Genomic DNA, 23,039 nt, shown 5'->3' with positions numbered 1-23,039 from the left:
CCGCTCGCCCCGTGCGGGTGGGGAAAGGTCCGAGGGAATGTCCGCAGGTGACACGGTGGCTGAAGGAGCCCTGAGGGAGCCAAGATGGCAAAACGCTCTCACAGAACTGCCCTCACAGATTCGCCCCCACAGAATCGCCCCCACAGAATCGCCCTCACAGAATCGCCCTCACAGAATCGCCCCCACAGAATCGCCCTCACAGAATCGCCCTCACAGAATCGCCCTCACAGAATCGCCCTCACAGAATCGCCCTCACAGAACTGCCCTCACAGAATCGCCCTCACAGATTCGCCCTCACAGAATGACCCTCAAAGAACTGCCCTCACAGAATTGCCCTCACAGAACTGCCCTCACAGAACTGCCCTCACAGAACTGCCCTCACAGAGTCGCCCTCACAGAGTCGCCCTCACAGAACCACTATTTCCACCCATTGGTGACACCCATTGAGGACGGGACTATTTGGCTGTTTGACCCGTCACTCTTGGCTCCCGTGGGGTGGGTTTAGAGTGAAGACACTGAAGGGACGGGTATTGGAATATGTGTGTTTATTTTAGGAGAGTTTGGTTGCAAAGGAAAGCAGGGATGGAGCCACTTGGCTTATTGTCATCTATAGTAATGTAAAAGCATAAAAATAACACTTAAGTGTAGGTACTGAGATTATGTGACTCTGGGAGAAACTTAAGGGGAACTTGGCAATCTGAATACAGACGTGGTGAGATGTATCCGTGTGTGTCTGAAATTGCTTGGGAGTATTTTTCTCCTGGGCAGAGAATGCTTAACTAAAAAGTGGATATAGAGAAAAGCTACTGACTGGAATTTACTGCGGCTGTAACAGGGTGGATAAACCATGAAAGAACTGTAATAAATGATTTTGTTATACCACATGGGGTCCGTTGCCCGAGTGTGTCAGGTGGAAGCATCATCCAGCTTCCCAATGTCTCCTGCCGTGGGCGGGGAGAGCTGGAAAGGGGCTTTTTGGCAAACCCACTTGTGGTCACTGGCACAGACATCAACATCCAAGCTCTTGCCTTTCAGGGTCCCACACCCTTCATCCAGCTCCCGCAGGACCCCAAACCTGCACAACAAAGGGTTTATTGCCCCATAACCAACCCCAACGTGCCCTGTGACCCCAAATACCCCATAACCAACCCCAACGAGCCCCATGACCCAGACTCTTGGTCTGCAGAGTGTTGCCAGAGGAATAAGAGACCCTTGCATGGACCCCAGCGATGTGTGGATGTGGATCGGGGTCTCAAATGGACCAAAGCAGCTTTTTACCCCCCCAGACCTCGGACACTCACCTGTGGGGGTTGTAGGGGGTGTTGTCCACCCACGTCCACTCCTTCTGCCGTGACCTCAACCCGACCCACACCGACCACGGGCGCCTGCCTGTGACACTCTCGACGTTCTCCTGGGACGTGGAAGGCACCAGTTGCTCCAAAAAAATCTCTCCACGGGGAGTTCCGTGGGGTGCAAAGCCACAGAACAAACCCAACCCCCCAAATCCGTGGGACACGAGTGTCCCATGCTCTGAACCCCAAACCCTCCTGCTGCTGAGAGCCTTTTGCTCCCCTGCCCCCCTAAAAACCCAGGACTTCTGGGTCCTTTCCAAGCCTTTTCCTCCCTGTTTACCATTTCTGTCTCGTTCTTGAGCACCACCAGCTCAGAGCCCTGATCTTCGCAGCTTTTCCTGCCCCGAGTCCAGTTCCCCGATTCCTTGGAGAGCCAGTAGCATCTCTCCCCACGGAGCTGCCAGTCCTGGGGGCACAGCTTGCAGCCAGCAGGGGCTGGGGAGGAGGAAGGCCACGAATGAGACACCGCAAAGGTGGGCAAGGTCTTTTCTGACCCCCCAAATGAAAGGCACCAAACCCTCGAGTTATTTCCCAGCGTTGTGGTTTTTCTGCTCTACCACCATGGAGGAGGAGGAGGAGGAGGAACAGGAAGTGGAGGAGGACGAAGAGAAAGAGGAGGGGGAGGAATGGGAGGAAGAAGATTCAGTTGGGTGACCATACAGGCACAGTGGGTGGTTGGGGTGCAGGAAGGGTGGTGAGAAACATCCCCCCTTGGGCTGACCATGCTCCTCTGGGGAGGTGGGACCGCCAAAAATCCCACGGAAAAGGGAATTCTTCCTTAAAAATGCTCCTTTTTGCCAAAGAACCCTCGGTGCAGGGTCTCCTTGCAGGAGGAGCCCCCCAAGGACCCACCTGAGCCTCTCCCAGCAGAGCCAGGTGGGAAGGGGGCTCACCTGGAGGGCTCTGCCCCTGGGGCTGGCAGAAGTACCACACCAGGGATGGGAAGATGCATCGCTCCGTCTGGTTCCTGGCTCTAGAGAGCCCTGAAAAAGTGAGAGCAAAGTGAGAAGTTGAAGCCAAATTACAAACCCCACAGAGACAAGGCGGGTTTTTCCCCGCAGTTAATGAAGTTGGTCCAAAGCCCACGGGTCTTGCCCTCCTCCCTCGTTCGTGGGGATGCTCCAGGTGTGCCCAGAGGGGGTTTTGCTCTTGGCTCTTGTGTCTGCACCAACCCTCCAGGGCCTGAACCGCTGCAACAAACCCAGATTTCCGCTCCCAGGCCTCTCCTGGCCGGGGTGTGAGACGGAGATAAGAGCTGGTTACTCACCACTCACATTTCGGAGCACCACCAGCACCAGCAGGACGAGGTGCCCCAGAGCCCTGGCTGTGAGGAGGACTCTGTGCCACCACGGGCATGGGGCAGGAGCTGGAAGAGGCCACAATTAAGCTTAAAAAATATGAAGAAGATTGGGGGTTAAGAGCATAAAAAAAACCCCCTCTGCTGAGCTGTGAGTTCGAGCAGAAGTTTCTGGTTGCTTTGCTTCCTCCAAAGCCATAAATCCCCCCTGACAGGGCTCAAGCCAGGGCAGCACCCCTGGGGGGCTTGGGGGGCTCAGGGGGTGCAGCAGCCTCGGGAGCAGCCTCGAGGACCCAGTGACAGAGGGTAGGACCTGGGAACTCCCAAAGGGGCTCAGTTTCCAGCTGGGAGTTGGTGGCCACGGGTCCCTCCAGCCCTCGACTCCTCCGGGGTCCGGACGGGGCTCGGCCCCTTCCCTGCCCTCCCAGGGGTGGTGGTTCCCCTGGGGCTCCCTGGGATCCCCTTTTGGCCACCAAGTGAAGGGTCTGGGAAACAAAACTGTTCCATTTCTGGAGATTTTCCAGCCTCTCCTGTCCCTGTCCTGCTCCAGACAAGCCCAGATCCCATTTCAAAGGCCACCCCATGAGCTTGGAAACCTGAACGCGGGGATGGAGAATCGAACAGACCCCAAAGGTAACGGACCCAAAACTCTTCCCATGGCCTGAAATAAGCCTTTTTTCCCCCAAAATACACTCACCAGGACATTTCTCAGCCGGAGAAGGCTCATTCCCAGGATTTCTTACATCGGTATAACCCATTTCCCCAGCCATGGTGGCTCTGGAGGTCGTTGGCGTGTCCCGAGAGCGACACCAGCCTCGGACACCTTCTCACCTCGTGACCAACGCGTGTCCGGTCCCAGGAAATGGCACCAACCAGGCCTTTTATGTTTCTTTGGGTTTTTTTAAAACATATCTCTCTATTCTGCAGCCTCCCCTGTGCCTGGGGAAAGGGTTAGGGTGCCTCCAGCCAGGAGGAGGAGGAGGGGGCTCACCTGGAGGTGCAGGAACACACACAGGGTTGGGTCGAATGGGCAGAAAATTATTAAATTAATTAAATTAATTCATTAAATTAACTCAAAAAGCCTCTGACTGAGGTTTTTAGGGGGTGAGGCTGAAACGTGACAGGTGATATTTGGTGTTGCTTCCCCAAAAAGCATCTTATGGGAGGGGGGGGTGGCAGAAATGCTGCAGCCATGGGAGGGTCAGAACCAGGCAGGGCAGGAGGAGCTGACACCCCGGTCATTTAGGGTTTTTTTTTCCCCACTTGTCTGACACCCCCTCGTCCCCCTCAGCCCCATCGGTCGGGACACGGCTCCGTTCTGGGGGGGCAGAGCCGCTCCTGGGGGGCACCAGGGGATCCTTTACCCCCTCCTAAAGCTCCAAGCGCCCGAGGGGTCAAGTCCTGGTTTCTGGGGCTGCCCCCACAGTTGCTTTTGGGGTCCCGCGGGGGCTGCGGGGGCACGGGGCCGGACAGGACCGAGGGAATGTCGGCGGGAATGTCCGCGGGAATTCCCGGCTCGTGCGCATCCCCTGCCGGCCGCGGCGCACAAACGCACCCGATTTCCCTCGGAAAAGGGTGAAAAAAACCGGCCCCAAATCCCTTTTGCCCGAGCAGAGGAGCGTTTTGCCCAGCTCGGGAAGAACAAACCACCCAGAAGTGACGTGGGACCCCCCCCCCAGCAGCCCCTGTGTGCCATGTCCCCCTCCCCAAAGCCCTCCAGGGTGACTGGGCAGACTGGGAGCACCGGGAAGCAGCCCCAGGTCGGTCCCGGGAGCTCCAAAGCTCCGAAATTTGGGATGGAATCCCAGGGGGAAGGGACAGGGGTGGATTTCACAAGGTTTTATTACAAAACTGAACAAGGTGAAAGAACAGAACAGCAGCACTGGTGGGGATCACTGACCAGTATCCAAGGTGGGATCTCCTGCTTCACTCCTGAAGGGCAGCATCATACTCTTAGATGTATACAGGGTTAGGGTACAACTGTGGACAGTTAGAAAAGCAGGATGAGTTCTGGGATGGTTCTAGAAGGAGAAAGAAACCCAGAGTCTCCAGTTCAGGCAGCCACACATCGGCTTCCACATCATGTCCCCTCCCTGCAGGCTCATCCCCTTCAGCCCAGGCACTGAGGTGACCCTGAGGGGTTGCACTGAGGTATCCGTGGCACCAAACTCTGAGGTGATGCAGATAAATAACTGCAAGGCAGGTGGAGAGCTGAGGTGTGCTGGGAGAAGATGCAAAGCTGTGAGTCTTCAGGATGGAGGAGAAGGTCCCCTTCCCACCCTCTGTCCCAGGCGATCCTGGGGTCTGTTGCAGAGGTAAGGCCGCTGAGCCGAGCAGAGCCCGCTCCTGAAGCGCCGCTGGTCCAGGTACACACACTCTGAGTCACCCAGGATGGGGACCCTGCAAGGAGGGGCAGAGACAGCGCTGGCACCACAGGGGGGGACAGTCTGTGCCCCCCTGACCCCCCAAACCCCCGGGACTCACGAGGAGTTGTAGCTGCTGCCGTCCACCCACTGCAGCCGCTCGCCCCATCTCTGCAGCCCGAGCCAGTAATCCAGGTTGCCACTGAGGCGGAAGAGGAAGCCCTGGGAGGGAGAGAGGAGTGGGCAGTGAGAGCTGCCCCGGCCCAGGAACCCCCCTCAGCCTCCCCTCTGCCACCCACACACCCCCCAGAGCCCCTCACTCACCATTTCCTTGTCACTGAGCACGACCAGGGAGGCCCCGAGCTCGGAGCACCGATCCCGAGCCTGCTCCCAGGTCCCCTCATCCCTCGAGAGGTAGTAACAGATGCTGTTGTACTCGACCCAGGCCTCGGGACAGGCCAGAAACTCTGGAGCCCCGGGCGTGACTGGAATCTCTCCAAGTCTTCTTACTGAAGGAGGAAAGGGAGAAGGTCAGAGGATTCCCCTCCACATGGAGCCCAGCCCTGTGCCCAGAGCTGCTTCTGAGCTGAGGTAGCTGCTCCTCCTTTACCTGCCAGCACAGCCACGGCCACCACCAAAGCCAGGAGCAGGAGCAGAACCACTGCCAGGGCGAGATGCCCCGGGAGCCTCATGCCTGGGGCAGGAAAGAGCCGTGAGGACGGGGCTCACATCCCTCACAGGGCTCTTCCAGACCCCTGGAGCAGCCTCACACCTGCCAGCCCTGCTCTGGTGGGTGACACTGTCCCCTCCCTACAGGACACATGGGTGGCCCTGCAATCACCCAGAAGGCGTTTTCTTGTTTGCTGATCAATCCTGGGGACCCAGGGGCTCCTTCACAATCCCGTCCCCGGAGCAGAAGCCACCCTCCACATCTGAACTCATGAGTGCCCTCTCTCTGCTTGTGACAAGCTGCATCTTGAGCCATCAGTGGTGCTGGCAAAGCCTCTTTCAGCCCAGGCTTGGGAGTAGTTTTACCACCACTGTTGAGGCAGAGTGGACACACCATGATGAGAGGACACGGCTGGGCCCTGTGGGACACTCGGGCTCAGGAAGGCAATGCCAGCAAGGTCCTGCCCTGTCCGTTCACAGTGACCTGTGGAGAACAAACGGGAGCTCAGGGTCCGGCTCCTGCAGCCTCAGCCCCGTCCCCGGTTCCCTCATGGGCCCTTCCCAGCCCAGGAACAGCCCCTGCCCCGGCACTTTGGAGCATTTCCATGAAAAGATTCTGTTTATTGGGATATACTGATTATGAGAGGGAGGTGGTTACACCACTATGCAAGTCTGGGCTGTCCTAGCGGCCTCTCACAGAATCATCGACCAGGTTGGAAAAGACCTCCGAGATCACCAAGTCCAACCCTGTATCCAACCCCGCCATGCTTCCCAGACCATGGCACTGATGCCACATCCAGTCGCACCTTCAACACTGCCAGGGACGGGGACTCCAGCCCCTCCCTGGGCAGCCCATTCCAATAGCTGATAAGTCACTCTGCAAAGAATTCCCTCCTAATATCCATCCTAAACTTCCCCTGGCACAGCTTGAGACCGCGCCCTCCTGTCCTACCGCTGGTTCCTGGGAGAAGAGCCCGGAGCCCACTCGGCTGTCCCCTCCTGTCAGGGAGTTGTAGAGGGTGAGGAGGTCTCCCCTGAGCCTCCTCCTCTCCAGGCTGAGCCCCCCCAGCTCCCTCAGCCTCTCCTCAGAGGACCTGTGCTCTCACTGCGTTACGGAACCATTTGGGTCGAACGGGACCCCAAATCCACCTTTAAAACGTGGGGAAGGACCAAACCGCCAGAACTCCCGAGCGCCTCCAGCCCCAGGAGAAGCGAGCGCGGGTCTCACCTGCGCCGGGGCCGCGTCCGAGCTCCTCACCCGCCGCCTCATCGGGGTCCGGACACTGCCGTCGCTCCCGGTGCTGCCAGGACTCCGTGGACGACGACTGCGTAGACTCCTTCGTGGGCGTGTCCCACCCTCACGGCTGTGATCAATCAGCGCGCGGGAGCCAAGAGTGACGGGTCAAACAGCCAATACGAGGCTTCCCCCCCCCCCCCCCGCAGTGGGTGCCGCTGATTGGTGGAACCGTGAGGGCGTTCCGCCATCTTGGCTCCCTCAGGGCGAAGGCGGGCGCCCCGGCACCTGCGGACGTTCCCTCGGGTCTTTCCCTGCCCCGCACGGGGCGAGCGGCCCCCGCAGCGGCCGCACCGACCAGGACACGAGGGACAGCGGTGGGGTCGTACAAACTTTAATATAAATGTAAAAAAAGGAGAAGGAGAGAGAAGCAGAGCGGCAGCACTGATACAGTAACTCTGCTGAGGCCACAATCAGGACATTCTACATTCACATTCATAGATTCATATAGCTTTCAGCAGCGGCTAAATACTTCATTTGTCATGGCTAGGCTTCACGAACGAGCCCCGGCAGCACCGAGCGGATCCCACCTGCGCCTGGACCGCCGAAGACGGCCGGCTTCGTCCGCGCGCCGGCTTCGTCCCCGCATCGGCTCCGTCCCCCCGCCGGCTCCGTCCCCCCGCCGCCGGCCGGCTCCAGAGGGGACACGGGAGGGGCGAGGAGGAACGCGGGGACACGGGGCTGACCCAGGGATGCGGCGCGGTGAGCGATCGGGCTGCGCGGGGCCGGCGCTGAGACCCGGTGAGAGCCACCGGGGGCCACCGCTCCAAACTCTTCATCCCCAGTGCCTGCCAGAGCCCCCTCCCCAGCACCGCCAGCACTCCCCCTTTTCGCCCCCTCCCGCTCCCCGAGCCCCGGCAGCACCGAGCGCATCCCACCTGCGCCTGGACCACACGCGCTCTCCTCCCTTCTCCCTTCTTCTTCTCCTTCTCCCTTCTCTCTTCTCTTTCTCCTTCTCCTTCTTCTCCGCCGCCGCTTCCCTGCGTTTGGGTACCTGCCAGTCCAATTTGGGGGAGGCGGAGGGGGCCCGGCGGGCTGAGGGGTCCCCAGACCGGCAGGAGGGCAGGTGGAACAGTCCTGGTCGGAGGGTCGTGGGTGAGCGAATCTCCCCGGGAATATCCCTGGGATTGTGTGTAGGTGGCTCAGGAAAAGTAGGGAGTGAAAGGCTTGCCCTAATCATTTTAGTGGGGCAGAAGCTTGTGTGCCCTTATGAGGTTGTGAGCTGTGCTGGTGGAGGTATGTGCCCTTCCTAATAACCCCCAGTGCCTCCCAGTATCCTCCAGATCCTCCCAGCGTGCCCTGGTGCCCTCCAAGTGCCCACCAATGCTCCCTAGTGCCTCCCAGCCCAGATCCAGTGTTCCCCAGTGCCCACCAGTCTTTTCCCAGTCCCCCCCGTGCCCTCCAATGCTCCCTGATGCTCCCCAATGCCTCCCAGTACCTGCTGGGGGGCAATGGAGGGAAATGAGGTCCCCTGGGATGTGTTTTCCCTGGGATGGAACACAGGAAGGGAAGGGGCTGTCGGTGCCGACCAGGACATGAGAGACAGCAGTGGGGTCGTACAAACTTTAATGCAAATGGAAAAAAAGGAGGAGAGAAGCACAGCAGCAGCACTGATACAGTAACTCTGCTGGGGCCACAATCAGGACATCCCAGGTTCACATTCATTGATTCAAGTAGCGTTCAGCAATGGAAAAATACTTTACACGAGCATATTCAGGCACTCTAGTGCTTGAATACAGTGCATGTAGTGTAAACTGTTAGAGTATAAATATAAAGTAAATATAAATAGAGAATGAGGAAGACTTCTGGAGAAAGAAACCCCTAGTCCATGAAGGCACACATCCACATCATGTCCCTGCAGGTTCACCTCCTTGAGACCAGCTACTGAGGTGACAATGACAAAAGGCACCAAGGTTCCTGAGGTTGTGCTGAGATGTGTCACAAAGCAAATGTTCATCTGTGGAAGGACATCCCTGGGCTAGTGGAAGAAGGAAAGCTGTGAGTCTTCAGGATGGAGAAGGTCCTTTCTCCCTCACTTCTATTACAGGTGAGGTTGGGGTTTGCTGCAGAGATACGCCCGCTCTGTTGAACAGTCCTCACTCCTGAGTTTATGGTCCGCCAGGTACACACACTCTGAATTGCCAAGGACCTCCAGCCTGCAATGAGGAGCAGAGACAGCACTGTTACAGGGCAGGGCTCTTAACAGGACAGGTCATCTCTGCCCATTCCCCCCAGCAGATGAGGAGACAAGCGCTGCCCAGGAGGGACAGTCCCAGCAGCCTCATCCCCCCCATCCCCTGCCCGTCCCCCGGGGACTCACGAGGAGTTGTAGCTGCTGCCATCCACCCACTGAAACCTCTTGCCCCGTCTCCGCAGCCCGAGCCAGTAATCCAGGTTGCCACTGAGGCGGAAGATGTGGTCCTGGGAGGGAGAGAGGAGGTGGTCCTGGGAGGGAGAGAGGAGAGGGCAGTGAGAGCTGCCTTGGGCCAGGAACCCCCCTCAGCCTCCCCTCTGCCACCCACACCCCCCAGAGCCCCTCACTCACCATTTCCTTGTCACTGAACACGGCCAGGGAGGCCCCGAGCTCGGAGCACCGATTCTGAGCCTGCTCCCAGGTCCCCTCATCCCTCGAGAGGTAGTAACAGATGCTGTTGTGCTGATCCCAGTCCTCAGGACAAGCCACACGCTGTGAAAACTTAAGTGCAACTGGAGAGACAAAGGGAGACAAAGAATCTGAGGATTCCCCTCCAAACAGAGCATGGACCCCAGCCCTGTGCAGAGGGGTTGGGTGAGGTGGCTGCTCCTCCCTTACCTGCCAGCACGATCACCACTAAAACCAGGATCACACACAGGAGCACAGTCAGCCCTTGGTAGGATCTGAACCAATTGCCTAGAGCTGGAAAGAGACAGTGGCCGTGAGGACGGGGCTGTCCTGAGCAGGCCCAGCCCTCACATACCCCCACCCAACACCAGAGCAGCCAGAAGTGTTGGCACCACCCACTGACGGGGCGAGAGGCCTCTTCCAGACCCCTGGAGCAGCCTCACACTTGCCAGCCCCGTCCTCATGGGGCGACACTGTCCCCTCCCTACAGGACACAGGTGGCCCTGCACTCACCCTGACATTTCCCGAGGATGGTTTTGTGTATGTTCCTTTTTTCTGTTCCATCCCGGAGACTCAGGGACTCCTCTGCATTCTCACCATTCCAGTTAGAAGAGGCACCTTCCTGACCGGGACAAGCCCCATCTTGAACCTGAGCCATCGCTAGGGGTGAAAAAAAACCTCTTTGAGTGCAGATTTAACACCACTACAGATGTTTGCCTTGTGTTCCTGTGACCAGGAACCTGCGACTCCTGGTGCTGGGAGCGGGTGAGGGTCAGAGTGTCATCCATGTGCCCCTCCTGGTGCAGGATGGCCTGGGGGGGGCCCGGGAGGGTCAGCGGGGGGACCTCAAATCCTCAGGGACCCCCCAGGCTCCCCCAGATACACACAGACCCACAGGAACCTCCCCAGACTCATAGTGACCCCCCAGAGCCCCCATGCCCCTCCTGGTGCAGGATGGCCTGGGAGGGGCATGGAGGGGTCAGAGGGACCCCCGAGGACCCCTCCAAATCCACAGAGACCCACAGAGACACTCCCAGACCCACAGGGACCCTCCCAGGTAAACAGGGACCCCCCAGAGGCCCCCACAGTCCATGTGCCCCTCCCAGTGCAGGATGGCCTGGAAGGGGGCACGGCAGGGGGTCAGAGGGGGGTCCCCACATCCTCAGGATAATGGGTGGGTCCGTTGGTGTGAGGTCAAGGCAGAGCTGGAGAAGCTCTTCTCACACTCCCCACACTTGCAGGGTCTCTCTCCGGTGTGGATGTGCTGGTGCTTGAGAAGACTGGAGTTCTGCTTGAAGCCCTTCCCGCAGTCAGTGCCTCTCCCCTGTGTGTGTCTGCTCATGCCTGAGGACATCTGAGCTGGTCTGAAACCTCTTCCCACATTCCAAGCACTTGTAGGGCCGTTCCCCACTGCGGATGTGCTGGTGTTGGATCAGGGTGGAGCTGTCACTGAAGCTCTTCCCACACTCCCCACACGTGTAGGGCCGTCCCCCAGAGCATTGTTTCAGACTGTAGAGAATAGGTAGAGAACAGTCCAGAGAGGGACTGTGCCCAGTGGCTCCTGCCTGGACTAATGAGTCACTGCTTGTAAACTGTGCCGGGGACCGGAAAGAAAAGCAGCAGCGCGGTGGCTCCAGCCCCGGGATGGCAGGATCGGATCTGTCATTCAGTCCAAGAATGGTTTGGGACGGGAGGGACCTTCAAGCCCAGTCCCATCCCCCCGCTGCCCCGGACACCTCGCAGCAGCCCCGGTGGCTCCAAGCCCGGTCCCACCTGGCCGGGAACACTCCCGGGGACGGGGCAGCCAACTCTGCCCGACCGGGAGGAACCGGGACGATCCCCGACGGGGGCGCACGGTTGGGTACAGAGACAGCCCCGCCGGCCCGGTCGGTGGCTCCCCCCGGTCCCCCCTCCCCGACCCCGCGGCCGATGCGGCGCGGTGAGCGATCGGGCTGCGCGGGGCCGGCGCTGAGACCCGGTGAGAGCCACCGGGGGCCACCGCTCTGAACTCTTCATCCCCAGTGCCTGCCAGAGCCCCCTCCCCAGCACCGCCAGCACTCACCGCCCAGGGCAAGGCGAACCCGCCGGAGCCCCCTTTTCACCCCCTCCCGCTCCCCGAGCCCCGGCAGCACCGAGCGGCTCCCACCTGCGCCTGGACAACACGCGCTCTCCTTCTCCTTCTTCTCCTTCTCTTTCTCCTTTTCCTTCTTCGCCGCCGCCGATTCCCCGCGTTTGCACACCTGCGTTTCGGTGCCGGGGCATTTCAGGCAGAAGGGGCGGGAGCAACATGACGCGCTGACCAGCTCCGGCCAATGAGAGGAGCGTAGGAAGAAAGCCCGGCGCGCTCCGATCGCCGGGCAGCCGGGCGCAGTTCGTTCTCGTTCTCGCCCGGGGCGCTCTGATCGCTGTGCAGGCGAGCAGGGCGCTGTTCGTTCTCGTTCTCGCCCGGCGCTGTTCGTCGTTCTCCTTCTCTCCCGGCGCGGCACGATCGCTGTGCAGGCGAGCAGGGCGCTGTTCGTTCTCGTTCTCGCCCGGCGCTGTTCGTCGTTCTCCTTCTCTCCCGGCGCGGCACGATCGCTGTGCAGGCGAGCAGGGCGCTGTTCGTTCTCGTTCTCGCCCGGCGCTGTTCGTCGTTCTCCTTCTCTCCCGGCGCGGCACGATCGCTGTGCAGGCGAGCAGGGCGCTGTTCGTTCTCGTTCTCGCCCGGTGCTGTTCGTCGTTCTCCTTCTCTCCCGGCGCGGCACGATCGCTGTGCAGGCGAGCAGGGCGCTGTTCGTTCTCGTTCTCGCCCGGCGCTGTTCGTCGTTCTCCTTCTCTCCCGGCGCGGCACGATCGCTGTGCAGGCGAGCAGGGCGCTGTTCGTTCTCGTTCTCGCCCGGCGCTGTTCGTCGTTCTCCTTCTCTCCCGGCGCGGCACGATCGCTGTGCAGGCGAGCAGGGCGCTGTTCGTTCTCGTTCTCGCCCGGCGCTGTTCGTCGTTCTCCTTCTCTCCCGGCGCGGCACGATCGCCGTCCAGCAACTGCATCCTGCAGTCCTCTGCTAAACTTTTCTCCTTCAAGAAGAACACGGGCTGGTTTGATGAAAACAATTAAGAGATCCAGGAATTGTTGAGGGAGAACTGCCCACCGAGCACACCTCGCTCAGCCTTCCTGTCATGTAAGAAAAGCCGCCTTTCGTCTCGCACGCAGCAAGCTCCCACAGCAACTCCGTGACATCCAGAACAAGTGGTGGATCAGTCTAGCGGGAAAAATTCAATTATGTGCAGATACGGGTGATCACAGAGGATTCTATGAGGCCCTGAAAACAGCATACGGACCTACCTACCAGGTCCAAAGCCCTCTACTCGGTGAGAGCCACCGGGGGCCGCCGCTCCAAACACTTCACCCTCGGTGCTCGCCAGAGCCCACTCCCAGCACCGCCGACACCCGCGACGCCGAGGTCCACAGGGTCAAGGCAGAGACGAGGTTGTCCCGGGGGCGGGGACGAGGCAGAGGAGAGATTGTCGCCGAGGAGGGCAGGGACGAGGCAGAGGACGCGAAAATGTTGCCGAGGAGGGCAGGGACGAGACAGAGGAGAGACTGTCGCCGAGGAGGGCAGGGATGAGGCAGAGGAGAGATTGTCGCTGAGGAGGGCAGGGTCAAGGCAAACGTGAAAATGTTGCCGAGGAGGGCAGGGACGAGGCAGAGGAGATATTGTCGCTGAGGAACGCAGGAATACGTGGAGACCCAGGGAACATGGGGGGACACGGGGGGGACACAGAAGATGCGGGGGGACACGGGGGGACACAGGGACACGGGGGTGACCCAGGGGGACACGGGACGGCACATCCTCCGCGGAGGAGGCCGGGTCTGAGGAGTACACGAGGGATCCCCGGCCAGTTGCAGCCCTAAAAAAACAGGACTTTGCTACCCGCCTTGGAGGTGCGCACGGGAGATAAAGGATCCCCTGCCCCAACCCCACCCCGTGCCCCCAGCAGTGGCTCTGCCCCCCCTCGTACGGGGCTGTGTTTGGGGTTTCGATGCCCTTTGGGACCTGGATGTACTCCCGTAACAGCCCCGTCCCGTGTTCCTCTGTATCCCCCCTCCTCTCCTGTGTTCCTCTGTATCCCCCCTCCTCTCCTGTGTTCCTCTGTATCCCCCCTCCTCTCCTGTGTTCCTCTGTATCCCCCCTCCTCTCCTGTGTTCCTTCGTGACCTCCCTCCTCTCCCGTGTCTCCCCGTGGCCCCCTCCCGTGTCCCCCCTGTGTTCCCCCGTATTCCGTGTCTCCTCGTGTCTCCCCGTGACCCTCCGCGTCTCCCGTGTCCACCCGTGTCCTTGGGTCCCCCCCCTTGCCCCCCGACCTCTCCCGTGTCCCCCCTCATTCCCACGGGGAGTTTCCCATCATGCCCCGCGCGGAACTACACCTCCCAACGGCCCCCGCGGCCCTCCCCGCGCGCAGTGGGCGGGGCCTCCTCCATCTTGGCGCGGTCCCTCAGCGGCGTGAGGGAGGGGGTGGCACGTCCGGCGGCTCTTAAAGGGGGCACAGCGCGGGGTGGGGCCCCCTCGGCGCGGGATGGAGCGCGGAGCGGCGGAGGAGGTTCGGGGGGACGGGGAGAGGGCGGCGGGAGCGGGACGGAGCCCCCAGAATCCGGCTCTTCCCCTCCCGCCCGCCGCCGTTGTGCCGCCGCTTCCCCCCCCACCGCTTTAAGGCCTGGCGGCGGGAACGGGAGGGGAGGGGGGGTCCGGGGGGGAACGGCGGGGGCGGGGCTTTTGGGGGCGGGGCTTTTGGGGGCGGGGCTTTTGGGGGCGGGGCTTTTGGGGGCGGGGCTTTTGGGGGCGGGGCTTAAGCCGGCGCGGGTGGGGCCAAGAGGGAGGTGGCATAGGGGGTCCGAGGGGCGGGGTCAAAGCTAGGGGGCGGGGCCTGGGGCGGGGATTGAGGGAGTCCCCCCCTCAGCCCCCCCTTCTTTGTGACCCCTCTGACCCTTCCCCGTGTCCCTGTGGCCCCACCTGAAGCCCCCCAGACCCAACCCCCCCGGAGCCAGAACACCCCAAATTCCTCACCTGACCCCCCTACCCTCCCCATGGAGCCAGGACACCCCAAATTCCTCACCTGAACTCCCCCATCCAGTGCCGGACCACCCCCATGTCCCCCCACTCACCCCCACTGTGTGTCCCGCAGCCCACCCCCCTGACCCTCCCCTCTCCCCCCAGCCCCTCCCCTTGTCCCCATGGACACCCCAAATTCTTCCACCTCACCCCCCCCGCCCCTTCCCGCGCCCCCAGCCCACCCCCTGACCCTCCCCTGTCCCCCCCACTCCCTCCCCGCGCCCCCAGCCCACCCCAGTGACCCCCCCTTGTCCCCCCAGCCCCCGTCCGTGTCCCCGGCGCGGGGGGGTCGCCCCCGAGCCCCCGAGGTTGTGCGGCGGCAGCGGCGGCGGGAGTTGGACGCGCGGCGGAGCCGCTGCCGGATCCGCATCGGGGGGCACCTGGAGCGCTGGTGCCGCCTCAAGGAACAGCTCGGCTTCGCCCTGCACTCCCAGCTCGCCCAGTTCCTGCTCGACAGGTCGCTGGGGGGGTCCCCTGAGGCCCCCAAAATTCACCCCCTTCACCCAGGGTTGGGGTCGGGCCGGTTCTACCCCCGCTCACCCCCCCACCTTGTTCACGCAGGTACAGCAACCCCGGCAGTCCCCGGAGCTCAGGTGGGTGCCTCCCCCTCCCCAAAATCGGGGTGTTGCACACCCGGGGTGGGTGCCTCCCCCTCCCCAAAATCGGGGTGCTGCCCACCCATTTGGATGTCAGTGCAGAGAGAGGGTTCCTGACCCTCCCAGGTTGAGTCTCCTCCCCCCAAAAAAACCACCATTTTGGAACCATTTCTTCAAGGATTTCCGTGTTTTCCCTATTTACCCCCCCCAAAACACCATTTAGGAGCCCTTTCCTCAAAGATTTCCATATTTTGCTATTTGACCCCCCCGACCCCTATTTTGGAACCATTTCCTCAAGAATTTCCACGTTTTGCTATTTGACCCCCCCAACCATGCACCCAAAACACCATCTTGGAGCCGTTCCCTCAAGGATTTCAATGTTTAACCTCCCTGACCCCCATTTCAGAACCATTTCCTCAAAGATTTCCATATTTCCCCCATTTGCGCCCCCCCAAACCTCCCTCTCTGACCCATTTCCTCAAGGATTTTCCCTATTTTTGGTGTCTCCCAGGGGATCCGGGGGAGCCTGGCCATCTCCACCCAGCCTCCCTGCAGCGCCAGGTGCTCCTGTCCCACGGGCACGGGCAGGAGTGCGGCTTCCTGCCCAACGTGCGCCCGCCGGCGCCGGGCAGCGCCGAGCCCCTGGTCTGGGAGTGCGTGGCCGGGCACTGCTTCTCCTGGGGGGGCCCCGGGGAGCCTGGGACACCCCCAGGAGCACCCCCAGAGCTGGGAGACCCCTTGGATAAGGAGGAGGAGGAAGAGGAAGAGGAGGAAGGGGGGCATGGCGGGGCTGGGGGCACAGGTGAGTTCCCCCCCCCACCCGGGGTCACCTCTGTGCCCTCAGCACCCCCTGGGTCCCCACCAGCACCCCCAACCCCATGCCGCTCCGGGGGGCTCATCCCACTGGGATCAGGGGTTGGGACAACCCCAGGGCCCTTCCCCACCCTCCATCCTCACCCTCCTCCTCCTCTTCCTCTCATGGCCACCCCCATCACTCTCCTGTCCGCCCCATCACCCTCTTGTTCCCTTCCACCCCCTCATCACCCTTCTGTCCCCTTCCAGCCCCTCCCTCACCCTCCTGTCCCTTTCCAATCCCTTCCTGTCCCCCCCATCACCCTCCTGTCCCCTTCCAGCCCCCCCATCACCCTCCTGTCCCCTTGCAGCCCCCCAGGTGCCCCCAGAGCCGTCCCCCGTGGCAGCAGTGGGTGGGAGGTGAGTGGTGACTCCCCCAGATTGTCCCCTTTGTCCCCATCCATCCCCTCCCTGGGCCCCCACCCAGGCTGACCTCCCCGTGTCAGTGTCCTGCAGCTCCAGCCCCAAGAAGGAGCCTGGGAATGAGCCCCGGGAGCAGGAGGAGGAGGAGCAGGAGCAGGACCAGGAGGAGGAGGAGGAGGAGGAGGAGGAAGAAGATGACCTGGCCTACAGTGATGACCTGAGGGACCAGAGCTACCACCCGGGCCCAGGCAGGTGAGGTCCCAGTACAGACCAGTGAGGCACTGGGAGCCTCTTGGGCTCCTCCTCCTCTCTGTCCCAGTACAGACCAGTGAGGCACTGGGAGCTCTCAGGCTTCTCCTCCTCTGTGTCCCAGTACAGACCAGTGAGGCACTGGGAGCTCTCAGGCTTCTCCTCCTCTGTGTCCCAGTACAGACCAGTGAGGCACTGGGAGCCTCTTGGGCTCCTTCTCTTACCCATCCCATCTAACCCAGTCCTTCCATGCCCAAACCACATCCAACCTGTTCCCCCCCACACCCCCAACATCCCAGCCCCCCAAACCCCCTCACCCACCCCATTTATCCCCCCCAAACCCCCTCACCCACCCCATTTATTCCCCTCAAACCCCCCCAAACCCCTTCACTCACCCCATTTCCCCCCCCAGCCCCCCAAATCCCCTCACCCACCCCATTTATCCCCCCCAAACCCCCTCACCCACCCCATTTATCCCCCCCAAATCCCCTCACCCACCCCATTTATCCCCCCCAAACCCCCTCACCCACCCCATTTTTCCCCCCCAAACCCCCTCACCCACCCCATTTATCCTCCCCAGCCCACCCAAACCCCCTCACCCGCCCCATTTATCCCCCCCAAACCCCCTCACCCTCCCCATTTCTCCCCCCCTAAACCTCCCCAAATCCCCTCACCTACCCCATTTATCCCCCCCCTGCCGCCCCAAACCCCCTCACCCTCCTTGTTTTTCCCCCCTCAGTGCCTCGGAGCTGCCGTCCCGGCCAAGCTGCCCCCGGGCCCGCAGGAAGGAGAAGGAGAAACCCCCCCAGGAGGAGGAGGAGGAGCAGGAACAGCCCCCCCTGGAGCCCCCTCGGGACCCCCCCCCCGCCCAACCCCAACCCCCCTGAGGAGAGGAGCGGCCAGGGGTGAGTTGGGGACTTTGGGGTCACGGGGGGAGCATTTGGGGGTCACCAGAGGGAGCATTTTGGGGTCACGGGGGGAGCATTTTGGGGTCACAGGGGGAGCATTTTGGGGCCACCAGGGAGAATGTTTTGGGGTCACAGGGAGGAGCGTTTTGGGGTCATGGGGGAGCATTTTGGGGTCATGGGGGGAGTATTTTTGGGGTGGTCTGGGGGGGTTTCTGTGTCTGTCTCCATGCTGAGGGACCTGCTGGGACCACCCAAAGGTGGGCAGGTGTTGAGGGCAGGGCACGAGCCTTGTGTCCCCAAGGGGGGGTGTTCCCCCTCCCCATGACCCCACTGGCCACCACGGGGCAGATCCGTGTTCCTGGGCCTGGTTTGGGTGTCCAGCACCCAAATTTGGGGGGTTTTGGCTCCCTGACCTTGCTGGGGGGGGGGATCCCCAACCTCTGTGACCCTCCTGGGGAGCCAGGAGGGGCTGAGGGGGGGCAGGGGATGGGAACAAAGACCCCCTCAGCCCCAAATCTGTGGATCCCAGCTCAGAATTCCCTGGTTTGGGGGCTATAAATGACCCCAAATCCCTCCCTTGGGGGTCTCTGCTGGGCTGGGGGCTGCTCTGGAGCTCTGACATCCCTGCATGGATTTTCTGACACTTCCAAGACATCAAAGGGGTTGAAATCCCCTTTTTTCTGACACTTCCAACACATCCAAGGGGTTGAAATCCCCTTTTTTCGGCCCGTCCCCGTCCCCAGGTGAGTCCTTTGCTGCTCCCATCGACCTTTTCCCCCCTCTGAGGGGCAGTTTTTGGGTGCTCAACCCCCTCCCCTCCCTCTCCTGGCAGCTCCAGACCCTCTGGAAGAGCAGAGACTCCCCATGAGAGCTGAGCCCAGGGAAGGTAAGGCTGGAATTTGCTCTTCCCCCAATCCCTGGGCTCCCAAGTCCAGTTTTGGGGGCTGGGAAGCTCTGGGTTAGGGTCTGGGCCCTCCCTGTTGAGGCCAAAAGTGGGTTTTTATTATTAAATATTTTATTGAATATATTATAATATATTTATGTATTATTTTTAATATTTATTTATCTATATTTATATTTATTTATATATTCACATATTATAATATATTTGTATTATTAATAAATCAATATTGGTAGTATCAATATTAGTAATAATAATTATTAATAAAATATAATTATATTAGTATTGATATTTATATAATATAATTAATATCAATACATCAATACATATTAATAATATCAATATTAATAATAATTCTTTATAATAAAATGATAATTTTTATTTATATACAATATATCTTATTATTAATATCATTATTATTAAGAATTAATATTATTTGTGTTATCAATATTATTAACAATTACTAATGAAATATTTTTATATTGTTGATATTGATATAGTATAATTAATATTCATATATTAATACATATTAATAATGTCAATATTATTGTTTATAATTATAATAATAAAATTAGTAATTATTATTTATACACAATATAATAATATAATAATATAAATAAATGTAATAAATACATTATTAAATTAAACATTATTAAATGGGGGGGGGTTTCCTCCACCCCTCTGGTGGTTTTTTGGGGGATTTCTGTCCCAAATCCCAGGATCCAGATCTCCAAAGTCACACCTGGGATTTAGGGAAGGGACTTGGGGGCTCTGCTGGGGCACCAAAGCCCAGCCTGAGCTTCAGGTTTGGGGGCACAAATCGTATTTTTAACCATTTTGTTAATTTTTCTTCCAGCAGGAGATAAAATCCTGATTTGTGAGCAGAGCAAGAGCTTCCTCCTCTCCTCCCTCCCCCCAGTAAAGCCAACCCTGAGCTGATTAAAAACCCCTTTTTAACCCATTTAGGACCCAAATCCCAGCCCCCCAAAAACCCCTTTAATCCATTTTTTTAACGGATCTTCCCTCAATTCCAGGGTCACCAGCCGTTCCCAGGGGGAGCTGGGGATGAATTCTGAATCAATCCAGGCTGGGATCAGCGTCCTGGGATTGCATCCAAAGCTTGGGAATGGATTTTTTTGGGAGCAAATAAAGGATTTATTCCCCCCTTTTCGACTCCTGAGCCGTGTGTTTGTTCCAGCACCTCCTGCTCCCAAGGGATGGGAAAAAATGGGAGGGGAAAAAGAGAGAACTGATGAATTTAAAGTGGGATTTCCTTGGGAATTTCCTGGTGGGACAATGAGGGGACAAGGAGGGGACTCATGCAGGTTTTTCCCGTTGCAGCTACCGGAGGAGGACGCAGGGGAAGGACGAGGAGGAGGCTCAGATCGGCCCCAAAAGGATCAGGTACCCAAAAAAAGGGGAAGGGAAGGGGCTGGAGGAGCTCCCGGGGCTCTTCCCAGCCCGTGGGGAGGACGAGGAGCAGCTCCAAGGAAGATTTTAGGGGGGGAAAAAGAGGGAGCAGCTCCAAGGGGAGAAGGAAAAGAGGGAAAAGGGGTGAGGAGGGTGGAGGAGGGAGCCAGAGGAGTGTCCCAAAGGTTTTTCCAGCCCTGCCCTGGGAAGGGTTTTCCTGGTTTTTGGTTTTCCCAGGAAGGCGGCGAAGCGCGAGATCCTCCTCTGCGACTTCGAGGGCTGCAGGAAAATCTTCTCCAACCGCCAGTACCTGAACGTGAGACCCTCAAACCTGCCTGAAACCCACCCAAAACCACTCAAATTCCACCCAAAACCACCCAAATCCCGCCCAAAACTACCAAAAATCAGCCAAAACTCGCCCCAAACCCGCCCAAACCCTGCCCAAAACCACTCAAAAACTGCCAAAACCACCCAAACTCCCCCAAAACCCACTGAAAACCACTCAGAACCACTCAAACCCCACCCTGGGCCCCCCTGGGGCCGGGATTTGGGATCTGAGGAGGGTTTTTCCTGCTCCTGCAGCACCACCAGAAGTACCAGCACGTGCACCAGAAAACCTTCACCTGCCCCGAGCCCTCCTGCGGCAAATCCTTCAACTTCAAGAAGCACCTCAAGGAGCACCAGAAGCTGCACAGCGGTGAGGGGGACATTCCAGAGGGATCCCAGGGCATTCCAGGGGGATCCCAGCTCCTTCCAGGGGATCTGATCCCGGTACCTTTTCCCCCCCAGACCAGTGGGATTTCATCTGCGAGTTCTGCGCCCGCTCCTTCCGCACCAGCAGCAACCACCTCATCCACTGGCGCATCCACACCAGGGAGAAGCCGCTCCAGTGAGTCCCAGTCCCATCCCACCATTCCAGTGAGTCCCAGTCCCATTCCTGCCCCTCCCAGTGAGTCCCAATCCCATTCCTGCCCCTCCCAGTGAGTCCCAATCCCATTCCTGCCCCTCCCAGTGAGTCCCAGTCCCATCCCACCATCCCAGTGAGTCCCAGTGCCATCCCACCATCCCAGTGAGTCCCAGTGCCATCCCACCATTCCAGTGAGTCCCAGTCCCATTCCTGCCCATCCCAGTGAGTCCCAGTGCCATCCCACCATCCCAGTGAGTCCCAGTGCCATCCCACCATCCCAGTGAGACCCAGTGCCATCCCACCATCCCAGTGAGTCCCAGTCCCATCCCACCATCCCAGTGAGTCCCAGTCCCATCCCACCATCCCAGTGAGTCCCAGTCCCATCCCACTATCCCAGTAAGTCCCAGTCCTTGCTGCTCCCTGTGTTTCCTGAGCCCCATCCCTCTCTATCCCTGTTTCCTGAGCCCCATCCTGTTTCCTGAGCCCCATCCCTGTCAATCCCTGTTCCCTGAGCCCCATCCCTGTTTTCTGAGCCCCATCCCAGCCCATCCCTGTTTCCTGAGCCCCATCCCAGCCCATCCCTGTTTCCTGAGCCCCATCCCATCCCCGTTTCCCAGGTGTGAGATCTGTGGCTTCATGTGCCGCCAAAAGGCCTCCCTGAACTGGCACATGAGGAAACACGACACCGACTCCTCGTACCAGTTCATATACCAGATCAGGACGGGATCTACATCCGATACCGTACTGATGGAAGCCCTTTCAACCTAAGGCGACTGAAGGCCCACACCAAGACCTTAAACCATCTTGTCCAGGAGCTGCTTTATGCTGATGACGCCGCCCTCGTCGCTCACACAGAAGCAGCTCTGCAGCGTTTAACATCCTGCTGTGCTGAGGCTGCTGAGCTCTTTGGGCTGGAAGTCAGCTTAAAGAAAACAAGTTCTCCATCAACCTGCACCTCAGGAAGTCCCCCATCATCCCCATATCACCATTGGCCAATCAGAACTCAAATCAGTCCAGCAGTTTAATTACCTAGGGAGCCTCATCTCCTCGGATGGTGAGATTGACGGAGAGATGGACAACAGGTTAGCAAAGGCATAGAGAGCTTTTGGAAAACTCCATAAAAGAGTTTGGTGTAATAAACACTTGAAGAAAAGCACCAAGATTGGTGTTTACAGAGCCATTGTGCTGTCTACTCTCTCATATGGGTCCGAATCCTGGGTCATCTACAGCCACCACCTGCGACTCCTGGAACGCTTCCATCAACGCTGCCTCCGTACAATCCTAAACATCCACTGCTCAGATGATGGGACCAATCCATCTGTTCTAGAACAGGCAGCAGTCACAAGCATTGAGGCCATGTTGCTGAGAACACAGCTGTGCTGGGCAGGGCACATCTCCAGGATGAAGGACCAACCACCCCCTCCCTAAGATCGTGCTCTGTGGTGAACTTGCCACCGGCTGCTGCAAGAGAGGAGCCCCGAAGAGGAGATACAAGGACTGCCTGAAACAACATCTCAGCCTTGGCCATATTGATCTTCATCACTGGTCTACTCTGGCCTCCAGTCGGGAGGTCTGGAGACACCCCATCTCTAACGCTGCTGCTGCCTTTGAGAACGCAGCAGGATCAGCATCGAGGAGAAAAGACAACGCAGAAAGAACCGTGTCCTGTCCATCCCATCCAAGGAGTCTTTCTGCTCTGCCTTTTGCAACTGGACGTGTCTATCTCGTATTGGCCTCTTTAGCCACCAGTGTGCTTGTAGCAAATGTGGGCAGAGCCCTTCCCAAATCTTCATTCACGCAGCCCAGTCAAGATTTTGGATATTAATTTAAGACTCTGGACTCATTGGTTTATTTGGTTCTGGAACTGGTATTTGGTTTATTTGGTTTTGGAAACAGGTATTTAGTTTCTTTTGTATTATGGGTACTTCAGGTTGCAAAGAAAGAATCTTGAAGAAATCCTTTCTGGTATTTTGGATATTAACTTGTGATTTCTGGACATACAAGTTGATTTGGTTTGGAAACTGGTATTTGGTTTATTTTGTATCCTTAAACCATTGGAAACAGATTGGGATGCCTTTGGAGGGACAAAGCTGTTGATGCTCCAGGGGTTCCAGGACCCTGAGGATTCCAGTGCCCACTGAAAGTGTTATTCAGGGAGATCCTCTCAGTCCCTGGATCCAGGGAGTTCCAAAC

At 58.7% G+C, this 23,039-nt stretch overlaps 3 protein-coding genes and 1 pseudogene across 7 annotated transcripts; 2 read left to right on the top strand and 2 right to left on the bottom strand.

The window, feature by feature from the left end:
- LOC127461657 (zinc finger protein 729-like) overlaps window positions 1-23,039 on the top strand; it is a 258,708-nt pseudogene that overhangs the window by 110,337 nt on the left and 125,332 nt on the right.
- LOC127461645 (killer cell lectin-like receptor subfamily B member 1B allele B) lies at window positions 552-4,634 on the bottom strand. The gene is made up of 7 exons (XM_051769657.1): window positions 4,550-4,634; window positions 3,347-3,640; window positions 2,620-2,718; window positions 2,246-2,335; window positions 1,633-1,787; window positions 1,302-1,411; window positions 552-1,075 (listed from the first exon to the last, which is right to left on the bottom strand). Exons 2-7 carry the CDS (start codon window positions 3,417-3,419, stop codon window positions 907-909), a joined length of 696 nt encoding a protein of 231 aa, XP_051625617.1. The 5' UTR covers window positions 3,420-3,640; window positions 4,550-4,634; the 3' UTR covers window positions 552-906.
- LOC127461640 (C-type lectin domain family 2 member B-like) lies at window positions 4,474-12,122 on the bottom strand. Of its 5 annotated transcripts, none has more exons than XM_051769650.1 (7): window positions 11,724-12,122; window positions 10,802-11,086; window positions 10,091-10,237; window positions 9,788-9,871; window positions 9,521-9,708; window positions 5,134-5,234; window positions 4,474-5,049 (listed from the first exon to the last, which is right to left on the bottom strand). In XM_051769650.1, the coding sequence occupies exons 2-7, from the start codon at window positions 10,929-10,931 to the stop codon at window positions 4,899-4,901; spliced, it is 801 nt and encodes a 266-aa protein (XP_051625610.1). In that variant the 5' UTR covers window positions 10,932-11,086; window positions 11,724-12,122; the 3' UTR covers window positions 4,474-4,898. The 5 variants fall into 5 exon arrangements, with proteins under 5 accessions (XP_051625610.1, XP_051625611.1, XP_051625609.1 ...); XM_051769651.1 differs by lacking the exon at window positions 5,134-5,234 and adding an exon at window positions 9,296-9,420 and having other exon boundaries at window positions 9,521-9,681; XM_051769649.1 differs by lacking the exon at window positions 5,134-5,234 and adding an exon at window positions 9,296-9,420 and having other exon boundaries at window positions 10,817-11,086.
- LOC127461631 (zinc finger protein 692-like) lies at window positions 13,787-22,793 on the top strand. Its single transcript, XM_051769635.1, has 13 exons — window positions 13,787-14,151; window positions 14,921-15,117; window positions 15,222-15,253; window positions 15,768-16,058; window positions 16,420-16,468; window positions 16,565-16,723; window positions 17,460-17,602; window positions 18,461-18,514; window positions 19,831-19,933; window positions 20,177-20,255; window positions 20,522-20,636; window positions 20,729-20,828; window positions 21,464-22,793. The coding sequence occupies exons 1-13, from the start codon at window positions 14,128-14,130 to the stop codon at window positions 21,612-21,614; spliced, it is 1,497 nt and encodes a 498-aa protein (XP_051625595.1). The 5' UTR covers window positions 13,787-14,127; the 3' UTR covers window positions 21,615-22,793.

The sequence above is a fragment of the Manacus candei genome, unplaced genomic scaffold (genome assembly GCF_025592945.1).
Source record: "Manacus candei isolate 608988 ecotype Guabito, Panama unplaced genomic scaffold, ASM2559294v1 h1tg000110l, whole genome shotgun sequence".
In the NCBI taxonomy this organism is placed as follows: Eukaryota; Metazoa; Chordata; class Aves; order Passeriformes; family Pipridae; genus Manacus; species Manacus candei.
This window is presented reverse-complemented; position numbering and strand designations above follow the sequence as displayed.

What these genes read in the sequence shown, in the direction of transcription:
- LOC127461631 (XM_051769635.1), top strand. Translation starts at nt 14,128, where the DNA reads ATGGAGCGCGGAGCGGCGGAGGAG. An exon ending in TACCACCCGGGCCCAGGCAG is followed by an intron (nt 16,724 to 17,459) that starts GTGAGGTCCCAG and finishes TTCCCCCCTCAG; the next exon opens with TGCCTCGGAGCTGCCGTCCC. An exon ending in CCAACCGCCAGTACCTGAAC is followed by an intron (nt 20,256 to 20,521) that starts GTGAGACCCTCA and finishes CTGCTCCTGCAG; the next exon opens with CACCACCAGAAGTACCAGCA.
- LOC127461640 (XM_051769649.1), bottom strand. Translation starts at nt 10,931, where the DNA reads ATGTCCTCAGGCATGAGCAGACACACACAGGGGAGAGGCACTGACTGC. An exon ending in CCACACCGGAGAGAGACCCT is followed by an intron (nt 10,238 to 10,816) that starts GCAAGTGTGGGG and finishes TTTCACCCCTAG; the next exon opens with CGATGGCTCAGGTTCAAGAT. An exon ending in CATCCTCGGGAAATGTCAGG is followed by an intron (nt 9,872 to 10,090) that starts GTGAGTGCAGGG and finishes GTCTCTTTCCAG; the next exon opens with CTCTAGGCAATTGGTTCAGA.
- LOC127461645 (XM_051769657.1), bottom strand. Translation starts at nt 3,419, where the DNA reads ATGGCTGGGGAAATGGGTTATACCGATGTAAGAAATCCTGGGAATGAG. An exon ending in GGTGCTCCGAAATGTGAGTG is followed by an intron (nt 2,336 to 2,619) that starts GTGAGTAACCAG and finishes TCACTTTTTCAG; the next exon opens with GGCTCTCTAGAGCCAGGAAC. An exon ending in CCAGGGGCAGAGCCCTCCAG is followed by an intron (nt 1,788 to 2,245) that starts GTGAGCCCCCTT and finishes CCTCCTCCCCAG; the next exon opens with CCCCTGCTGGCTGCAAGCTG.